The sequence below is a fragment of the Tupaia chinensis genome, unplaced genomic scaffold (genome assembly GCF_000334495.1).
Source record: "Tupaia chinensis unplaced genomic scaffold, TupChi_1.0 Scaffold000574_1, whole genome shotgun sequence".
NCBI lineage: Eukaryota > Metazoa > Chordata > Mammalia > Scandentia > Tupaiidae > Tupaia > Tupaia belangeri.
Genome location: NW_006160088.1, coordinates 1,965,874 through 1,976,950, shown reverse-complemented (window position 1 = coordinate 1,976,950; position 11,077 = coordinate 1,965,874). Strand labels below are relative to the sequence as shown.

Genomic DNA, 11,077 nt, shown 5'->3' with positions numbered 1-11,077 from the left:
CCCCCCTGGGGGGTGATTTCTCGCTTTCTGTCTCTATGTCTCACTCTGTCTGTCTGGCGAGCGCACACGCCCTATAGCGAAAAACCTCTAAAAAAAAAAAAAAAAAAAGATGGTCTGAAATCATCCACAGAGGTTATGTTTCAATATTCAATAGATGCCTGAAACCCCATTTAGTACCAACCCCTGTGTACACACAGTATGTTTTCTCCTGTACCTATCTATGATAAAGTTTAATGTATAAATCAGACACAATATGAGGTTAGCAACAACAGCTAATAATAAAATAGAACAATTATAACAATCTGCTGTAATAAGAGTTGTATGAATGTGGTCTCTCTCTCTCTCGCTCTCAATATCTTATTGCACTGTACTCATTTCTGGGCTGCCATTAACACACATAATAGAAACCGCAGATAAGGGGAGGCTACTGTAACTACTGACTCCTGTTTTGTTTCCCCAGGAAATATTGGGTCCCACTGGATGAACTGAGGTGCTTTATGTTTCAGGCTCTTCCATACTCCCCCCCCCTCCCTTACAGCAGTTGTTTTCTAGGACCAGGGCTCTCTAAGAAGTCAGAGCTGGAGTGATCAAACTCTAATTCCTATACTCTCTCTGACAGCCCATTTAGTTTCAGCTCCGTGACGTAATGAAATTGGGCACAAGCATGGTCAAGACACGCCTCCTGCAGGCCACGAGAGGCGGGCTGAGTGAAATAGCTGCCCTCTCTGTTGTCCTTTGTAACAGGAACACCTCTGGGCTTCTCAGCGGCGTTCCCAGAGCTCAAGGTTTCCCACTGTGTCTGCCATGGGGTTCAGCGCCGCAAGCCATTTAGTGGTCAAAAAATGGGCTCGTGAGCAATTACGTTTGGGAAATGAGAAATTAGAACCAAGAGAATCTGATTTCTGCATTGAAGAACTTGATGGAGGCTTTAATAGAGGGAAGATGCCTTTTAACATTAAGTGGGAGATACGAGACGCCGGCGTTCTTGATCTTACGTGGTCACAGAACCTCTCTGTGCTGGGACATTCAGCTGCCCGGGAATCCCATAAAACATAATATAGAAAGAACTGACAAAATTCTGAGGTGTTTATCAGCCATCTTGGGCTTGTGGTCATGGAAATGTCTCCGATTTGATTTCCCTTCAAGGCAAATGCTAGCTTGGTTAGATAGGACCAAGAAATCAAATATTTCTGACTTAAAAATGGGCTTTCCTCAAAATTACTTAAAGTCCCTGAAACATGCCCTCCACATTCTGGCCAGTGTAAACACGTGCTTGTGGCAGGCAGAGGAGCTGGCAACAGACTAACATATTATCCTCCAGACCGTATTTTCCAGCCTAGAGACCCAGCCTAGAAAGACAGGTGGTGGGAACCAGCAGTTAGCGTAATGGCTATGTCGCTGCACTCCCACGTAGTCGACCGTGGTTCACATCCCGGACCTGGTGGCTTAAAACTCACGCCGGGCGCGTGTGCGTGTGTGCCCAAGATCCCGAGAGGAGAATGGAGGAGAAGGGATTGTGGCGTGACCATCCCCCACTGGGGGGTGATTTCTTGCTTTCTGTCTCTCTGTCTCTCTCTGTCTGTCTGGCGAGCACATGCGCCCTATAGTGAAAAACCACTCAAAAAAAAAAAAAAGTCAGGTAGTGTCTGTCCCATGGCTGGACATCTGGGCTCAGGTCTGGCAGCAGCAGAGGGCAGCAGCCTTAACTGGAGCTATTATTGTTATTATTAATACTATTTAATAGCCTGGTCAGTTATTTCTTTATTTTTAAGATTTACTCATTGTACATCTCCATAGCACGCAGTACAGTTTTTCAAAAACATGAATTATTTTACTATCAAATCAGGGATATTAGCATGTGCATCTTTTCCATTGGAAAATTTTATGTTCTTGAGTCTACCAAATATTTTCCTCCCAAAGCCCCTCTCACCCCTCCCCACTATCTACTCCTCTCCTCTATACTAATAGCCATACTTGTCTTCATTATCATTGTATCTTTGGGTCTCTCATTGTCTGTTATAGAGTGCACACATTCGGTATATATTTATTGAGTGGGAATTTACAGTGCTTGTCTTTCATAGTCTGGCTTATTTTGCCTAAATTTTCTATGTTCATTCATTTCGTATCAAATGACTGGCTCTCATTGTTTCTTAAGGCAGGGTAGTGTTCCTTGTGTACATGTGCCGCCCCTCCCTCATCCCATAAGTGGAGCTATTATTGTCAGCTGCTTGTGAGGATTTAGGGTGATGGTGTTTATAAAGAGTTTTCCCCAGTGGCTGGCTATTCTTTGTAAGGCCCATATGGTAGTTGTACCATCATAACTATCAGCCCTCCAGTCTCACAGGCTGGTCTACTCAGAGTCCTTTTTATTTCCCCAGATACCCCTGGGACATTGGCTCCCCTGATTCCTACTGCTTTGTTCCCAACTTTGTAAACCTCATTGGGCCTGGGCCTGGCCCTGGCCCTGCCTTCTCCGCTCCAACCTGCGCTGCTCTTCTTTCTTGCCTCTTTCCTCACCTGCTATCCAGGCCACATGGCTTTACTCTCCTGAGACACTACCTGGGCTTTTCCCTGACTTCTTCATGAAGTTGATTATTCTTTCCATCCTTACGAGTCACAACTCTATGAGGACAAGGACAATGTTCTTTCCCAGCTCTCTGTCTCCCATAGAACCAGGCTCCAAGCTAGGCACACAGTAGGTACTCAAGAAATACTGTGGATTGGTTGATAGAGGCAGCATGGTCCAGAATAGTGGTTTTCAAAGTCTTAGAACCTGTTAGAAATGCAAATTCTTGAGCCCAACCCAGACATACTGAATAGAAGCTCTAGGGTCTGATCCTGCTGCTTCTTACAAGTCTTTCAAGCTGAAGTTTAGAACCACTGTATAAAAGAACAAGGGTGGATGGGTAGAAAGCCTGTCCTTGAGTCCCCAGCTATGTGACTGTAGAGAAGTCATGTCCCCTTTCTGCACGCCATGTTTCTCATGGTAAAATGATGAAGAGGATGCTCACTTCATAGGATTATGATGGTGAGGATTTGGTAAAAAATAATGGTAAGAGACTGCAGATTCAAGGAGCTTGTTAATATTCAGCACACATGGTTTCTACCTTGGGTCTTATCTATTTGGGTCAAATAGGGACCAGACCAATGCAGAGTCAAGAGTGAAATTTCACGGTCATATCTCAGCAACTCCACAGCTGTCTGCCACTGCACACAGTTCAAGGGGACTAGACTCAGAAGAAGTGATCAGATGGCAGGTGACCCACTCTCTCTTGGCCTACCATGCTTGCATGTTATCCAGTCTGATGCAGCATTGCATTGCATGGCTCAGCTCCTCACTCAGCAGTTTGGCTGAGGGGTAGAAAAAACTTTATGGCCATAGTAAGCTACATAGCATCAGCTAGGTGCTACCTTATAGTATATTCACTCTACTCAGAGCTTCATGCCTAAAGTCAGACATGTATTCACAGATATGTATGTACCAACTGAACTTGCTATTGAAGGTAGTTAGACTATTTAAGAAATTTTGTGAATCAATAAAATGCGGGGGAAAAAAGGAATGGACAACAACTGTGGACACCTGAGATAGTGTGAGAGGACAGTGGGAAATGGCAGAGGGTGATATATAGGGGTGTGTATATATATATATATGAAACTAGAAATGGAAAATTATTGACGATAACATGTATAATTAAGCCACTATGCAGTATATTCTGGATGGGAAATCACATTTTGTATGCTGTGACGATGCTCAGGGGATGACTGTAAATTAATTTTATAAAAAATGTTTCAGAAGAAAATTACAGCACACTTATAACTAGATTCTAGCTTTGTCCATATTTTTAGTTAAGGGTATTTTGTGAATCAATAAAATGTGAAAATAAATAAATAAACAATTTGTCTTGAAAAGAAAAAAAGGAAAAACTGTAGCTCCTGCTCTAGCCCTCTGCGGTGAGGTCTGAGGTGTACTAGAACCATAGTTCAGAGGTGGGAAAAGGAAACCGTAGGTCATCTATTAACCAGAAGAAACAAAGGAGGAGGCTCTAGGAAAAACTACTAAGGAAAAATTGGATATCACAGCAAAGCTTAGAACGGATGTGTTCCTTAGAGACCAAGTCTTTTTTCACTCTAGTCTTGTGGAAAGTGAGGCCCGGCCAACTGAAATGGTGAGTTTACAGTCACCCAGCTAGGACAGCGCTCCTGACAGTTTCTTTACAGGTAAATTCTATTTGTCATTCACAACTAAGGCTCTTCTAATAAAAATGATTGCTTGTCTCTGGTTGCTTAGAAAAGCAGATCGCAGATAAAAATGCCTATTGCTGAGAAAACTGGTTTGTCCTGGAAATGGCAGCCCTAGTCAATCTTTTGACCAGTGCTGGAGGAATCTTATTAGGGCTTCTATGCAAATAGTACCAAGCATTGCTTCTACTCTGGAGTGACAAATGGTTTGGCCTCTTGGCCACCTTTAGCGTTTGCATAGGCCAGTTAATCATGTCACCTCTGCTCCACCCTAGGGAAGGGAGCCAAATGTTCTGTTGGTAGATTGTGTGGTGTTTCTAATCAAAAGGGCTTAACTGCAGCTGCAGCGTGCATGCGCGCTCACACACACACATACGCACACACACACGCACACACACACACGCACACACACTTCCTCTTTGAACTTTGCAGAGAAAATTATTTTCCTGATATGGTATTTTAACACCAGGGTTATCAAGTATGTTTTATCTGCTTTTCTGGACTAAAGGTATCTCCGAGCCTGATTTATAACCAGGTGAAATGAATTTCTATCTCAGAAGGAAAGGTCTAAAGGCAAGCTATTTCTGAATAATATATATGGCTCATAGTTGCTGCGGCAGAAAAAAAGAACAACACCGAAGTGACTTTATTAAAACATACTTTTCATAACTGCATTTTGAACAATGCAAGCCATAAAGTTGAAATATGAGTATGCTACTCAACATTAAAATGCTTTGTAATGTGCTCGCGAAAAAGCTAAAGTCACAAGCTTAAAGGGCAGGTGCTCTTTGTAAATGGAAGAGTGGAGAAGCACACATATTCGTCATATGAGATCTGAGAACCATTTCAAGTGCAGCTTCGATGGGCTTCGAACCTGGACTTCTTCATTTTCAAATCATCAGCACTCCTAGGCTAGTGTGAGAAGCAGAGTGGAAGAGCAATCTTCTTTTTTCCATCCCATTTCCTTCTCCAGGGGACACATTTAGAGAAGAATTAAACTGGTCCTCGGCCTGCCTCTTTCTCTTGCTCTTTGTTGGACCTCAGAGGCAGACTGGAGACCCCACTCTCTGCGCACTGCTTTGCCTCTCTACCCACAGTCTAGTGCTTACCGTTAGGCTGGGGGTTGAGGTGACCTGTCAACACCTGAAAGGGGACCAGGGGTAAAAAAAAAAAAAAAGACCCTAATTACTGACACCCGAGTTTTTCTACCCTTCAGTACTTTCCCGTTTATAAGTCCAACCAGGAACCACATGGTTCAAGTAAAGACTTTGGCAAGGTATATGAAACTTCATTGACTTGTGAGCCCTGGCAGGAATCTGCATTTTGTGAAATGAATTCAAGCTTGGGACATAAGACATGTATGTATGTACGTATGTTTCCATCTATTTGTTTATTCAGTTTTACCCAGGGACTCTCAGAGTGACTCACTTTTAATATTTCTAAGTGTGTTGCCTGCCTAGTTTGGATTCCCCCATGCCAACAAGTCTGTCTCAGAATAAAGCTGCTCTTCCCCAAACACCATGCTTAGTACTGTCATCTGGAACAGCTGCAGAAAGAGCATGGGTGTCAGAAGCAGATAGACCGGGCTCCTGTCTGGGCTCTACCATTTCCCAGCTACATGTGGCCCTAGGCAAGTCCCTCTTTTGCTCTGGGCTTCATATTCTTCACCCCATAAAATGGAAAGCACTCCCTCTGTCTTCATCCTTGACAATACCCTGAGCTCTAGACCTTACGTCAATGTGCCAGTTTTAATACTCCTCTGGGACGCGTGATGGGCAATTGAAACCGAAGAATGGAAAATGGAATCCTTAATGTGTTCCCTTCTGCCTAGCACCCCAACCCAAACTTGCTTGTCCCCATTGCCCATTTCAGCCAATGGGATCACCATGTTGCCTGATATTTAGGCCTAAACCCAAGAGCCAGCTTTGTTTCCTTCATTTCCTCTCACCTCATATTCATCGGCAAGCCCCCATCAGATTTATCTCCAAAATATATGCTAAGTCCGTCCTCTTTTCTCTAGCTCCACGGGCACTGCCCTATCCCAAGCCATCATCATGTCTTGCCTAGACAACAGAGTAGTCTCCCATCAGCCCTCCCTGCTTCCAGTCTTTCCCACCTATGATTCATCCTCTATAATGTAGTTGTATGTTCCTTAAAGAATATGGCATGGTGGACAAGACACTAGGCTCCACACAGACAACTCCACAGGTTTCAGTCCCAGACCTGGTGGCCTGTGAAACACGCTGGCATGTGTGTGTATGTATGTCCCATATCCCAAGATAATCAAAGTTAGATGATGGTTTTTCATTTTCTAGTCTGATTCCTCCCTGCCTGTCCCATGTGGTCACCAAATCTAGTCTATTTCTCCCTCTGGACATCTCCCTGTCTCCTCCTCTCAGTACTGCTTGCACCATTTTTCCAGGCTGATGTAACAACGGTGTCTGTTGATTGTCTCTGCCCATCCATTCATCCCATGGCTGTCAGTGAGAGACATACAACTCCTCCCTAGACCCCCTCCTTGCACGATAAAGCCCACCTGTGTGGCATGTCATCTAAGAAACACACTATCACCTTCCGGATTCTCTTCTTCCACCCCCTCCTTGCACGTCACCCTCCGGCAGTACTACTCCTGATCTCCCAGGCCTGATTCCACCTCTACATGGAGTACTCCTCTCATTTCTCCAAAATTCCACCCAGAATTACTCTGGAGGCCCTGGCTGACCTCTATACTCTGACTCCTTCCACTACCCTGCCCAGGCTTCTTGATGATATTGTTCTGTTGTTACCATAGCCCTTTTGCAACCAGGACATAGAATAACCCACTGCCCCATCCCTTTTGCAACCAAGGCATAGAATGACCCACTGCCACATCGGTGGCAGATTATATATTTTTAAGTGAATGCAACAACATCACTCAACCTACATGGCAGTCTTACAGTGTGACTTTGGCCTTCTTCTCCCTGATGGGTCAGGTCTACATTGCTGTCCTGTGTATTCAGGTGGGCGTGTAACTTTGACCAGTAGAATCCAGTGGCAGTGATACATGATGATTTGTGAGGTGGAGCCATGAAACTTCTACCTCCTTTCTTTTTGGATACAACCAGTAAGCTTTGATGAAATCCGGGCCACATAGGGAGACCACATGTAGATGTTGATAGCCCCAGCTGAGGCCTCAGCTGCTAGACAGTACCCATGGCCAGACAGAGGTATCAGTGAGAAAACCTTCAAGATGGCTTCAGCCCCAGTCACTGTCTAATCACAACTGAATGAGAGCCTTTGGGCAAGTCATCTAGATGAATCTAGTCAACTCCCAGAACTGTGAGAGCTAATAATGACTCATTGTTTCAAGCCACTATGCATGGAGATGACTTGTCACATACTAACAGAGGGCAGACAAGATTTGTACATGACAGTCACTTGACTGTCTACACCATTTTAAGCTCCTTTACAACGGAGATTGAGTTTGCTTCTGCTCCGGATGGCACAGTCCCTGGCTTCTACAGGCAACTTCCAAAGTTTTAGTAGAAGAGCTGGATGATTCTCCACCTGGGAAGAGTTAGTAGACTCTCCCCTGGTGTTCTTTCACTGGGCCCTTCTTACAACTGCCCTCTTTGGCCTCCCCTTTAAGATGAAGATCATCCCTTCCAGTCCCTCATTCCCTGATTCAGCCTGAAAGAGGACCTCGGAATGTGACAAATTCCTCAGGGTAAAAGAGTTTACCATTTTATTTCCTCACTGTCAACAAGGAATCTAGGGCCTTAAGAAACACCAGCTGCGTGTAGAAGGGACCACTGACCTTTGGCATTCCCTGTTCGGACCCTTAATGACTGACACTTTGAAACAACCCAAAGATTGCTGTGACGTGTCACTTTGCTGAGGCTAGCAGCTGAGTCACGTGGGGAGGCCAGCACACGGAGCAAGTCACTGAGCTAGTGACAAAGTCAATTTGCTGCCTAGACTCATATCTCAACAGAGTATCCCCTCCTTGCTGAAACAACAACTAGATCCATAGATACAGCCAACTCCCTGGTGCTGGGAGTTAACATCAAAGAAAGCGACAGTCCTTGGGCAGACAGTGGCATCATACTCAGTTGTACTTGCACATCTAGGATTTGCTAAGATCTCCCTATATGCTCTCCCCAAATGTCAGGGGTCTTAGTGCTCAAAAGGGAGAGGAAGACAAGCTTTACTGGCTTCCCAATGCTGGGAAGCAACCCTGCCTTGCAGTCTGGTGTGGAGGGAACTGAGCTTTCCAAGGACACAGCCCTACCTCCCTCATCCATTTCTGGCTGAATCTTGTGAGACCTCTCTTCAATTACTGTCAGTCCCTGGTCCACTCATGTCCCCTTAGGCAGGTAGAGGGTTCTGGTGTTGCATCTCAGTGGAGGGAAGTGAATCTGGCAGAGGCATTTCTAAACAGCACATAATGGACTTAGCTGGGGCAAGTTCCTTGGTACCTGGGACTCTGTGGGCTATCAACAGCCAGATAAACCAGGCACTGAGCACATTCACATTTTTGGTTTAGCTAGTTAGACCATCTATCCTTGCCTCCCCCCTTAAGCCTGGAGAGATGGGCTTTAGGGGACCACCCTGCAGAGTTATAAACTCAACTGAGACTAGATTTTATATTTAAAACCCCTTAAGACTTTTTAGTATTTAGACAGAAAACACAGAATTGCTTTCTGATTAAATTCCACAAATATGGCTTGTTCAGCATGTTGTTGAAACCTTGAAACTTCCGAACATCCTCTGTTAAAGTAGTTCAATTGTTCCAAACCACAACCACTGGTGGGATGCTGGCATAACCATGACAGGTGATGGCCTATAAGGTTGACCCACATTGGAGGGTCCCAAATTTGTGAGAGAGGCAAAGCCAGGGTTACTATCCTTATTTGGTGGATGAGGTAACTGAGGTTCTTAAAGGTTAAACAAATTGGTTTGAGGTCGCAGAGCAAGTCCTGAGCTCTAGCTTCAGCTGTGTTGACTTTTCTGGTTTGGTTTCCTCATTTATATAACCTTGTTCAGAATTATGGGTCTGAGCTATACGCCAAATCTTTTACCTATGTATAGAATCAGAACTCCAGGGGAACCAGCAGTTAGCATAATGGCTATGTCGCTGGACTCCCACGTAGTCAACCACGGTTCGTGTCCCGGACCCGATGGCTTAAAATTCACGCCGGGCACGTGTGCGTGTGTGCCCAAGATCCCGAGAAGAGAATGGAGGAGAAGGGATTGCGGCGTGACCATCCACTCTGGGGGGTGATTTCTCGCTTTCTGTCTCTGTGTCTCTCTCTGTCTGTCTGGCGAGCGCACGCCGCGCCCTATAGCAAAAACCTCTCCAAAAAAAAAAAAAAAAAGAAAAGAAAAAAAAGAATCAGAACTCCATTTCTATTGGCTATTCATGGTACTAAAAGCAGGGTTGAGGGTGGGGCTCTGGTAGGAGGACTTTTGTCTTTTCCTTCTTGGACCCAGCATATTGAAGTAAAATTCTGGCAGCCAGCAACATATTTAAAGTACATAAAGAACGCTCTCAGCTGCATAAATTGCAAAACATGTCACAGTTATCTTTTCTCATTGACATGGTGGAAATGTTCAAGCTACAAGTTAATTGCACAGAAAAACTCACATTCCCATTCTTGGAAAGACCTCCCACCATCATATCTAAATTATTGGGCTTCCGATCTCTCCTGCAGCCATTTTTCTCATGCTATGTGTGTGGGAAGTTCTGGTGAGGTAACTCCATATATGGGGAACTTTAAAGCTGGAAAAGGTGATAAAAAGGCTGCTGCAGGGATGAAAAGGACAGGCAGCCAAAGCTCCTTGCCCAGGGCCTGGCGCAGAGAGCTGCCCAGCAACTGTGGGTTCCCCTCTGCGCACCTACTCTCTCATTTCATGTAGCGCCTGCAGGCTGGACCGGGCTGCATGTTTTCACTAGCTCTACAAGAGACCCACCCTGTAATTAACTCAGGACACACACTGATCAGTAGCCTGGGGCCTGGAGCCCAGTTCAAAAGTCAGATAAGCTGTGGGTTGTTTGAATTATGTGACAAATCCCTCTTCCAGCCTTCCGTGAGCCTAATTTTCTCTAAGCTGAGAGATGTCAGCCACTCCTCTTCAGCTTCCCCATTATAAGACTGAGAAAAGAGCAATGCAGGAGTCATTGTTATAAAATATCGGGCCCAATTGGCTGTCAGATGGCCATCACAAGGCAGGGGAGAGTTTGCATTATCCTCTCAAGTTTGGCTTTATGTGTGCCATTCGTGGTGGTTTCTGGGGGCCAGGCACTGTGCTAAGGACATTGCAGACCTTACCTCCTAATCAGCGTTTATCATGACTTCCAATTCGCGGACACCAAAATTGAACCTCGGAGAATTTGTATGATTTGCCTGCTATTACACAGCTGTCAGTAAAGCACGAGAATGTGCACACAGGTCTGTTGACAGTGGCCCTATCTAGACGGCCAGATCAGAGTCCTCATGTCCCTTTTCTCCCTCCATCTCAGCTTCCCACTTACCCAGGGCCTTCATGTAGCCTTCAAAGTTGTCATTACTCTCCATCTCCCAGGTTCCATTCTGGTCCCTTGTCATGGTAGCGACGTCTGGCTCAGTGTGGGTGTGTGGCGGATGTCAAGGAGCAGGCTGCAGGGAGAATGTGTTGGAATGAGCTGCTTTTATAGCTTGGTGGACCAGGTTAATGGCTCTTAAGATAATAGGTTCAAAGGTCATAAGCACAACCCATAGGAACTTTCCTTTCCTTTGTAAAGGTCAAAGAACTATGGGCTATCTAGGCACAAAGTCCTGGTATGGCCAGGTACAGGTGTCCTGGTAACTTCTGCCGT

The 11,077-nt window shown here is 45.2% G+C and overlaps 1 protein-coding gene across 1 annotated transcript in view; it reads right to left on the bottom strand.

Annotated features, from left to right (window-relative positions):
* The window catches only part of RBP2 (retinol binding protein 2), a 25,178-nt gene extending 14,310 nt beyond the window's left edge, over nt 1-10,868 (bottom strand). The window contains exon 1 of the mRNA XM_006158175.2: nt 10,754-10,868. Coding sequence (XP_006158237.1) covers nt 10,754-10,826 — 73 coding nt within the window. The 5' untranslated portion in view covers nt 10,827-10,868. The remainder of the gene's footprint in view (nt 1-10,753) is intronic.
* Between the last annotated feature and the right edge of the window lie 209 nt (nt 10,869-11,077).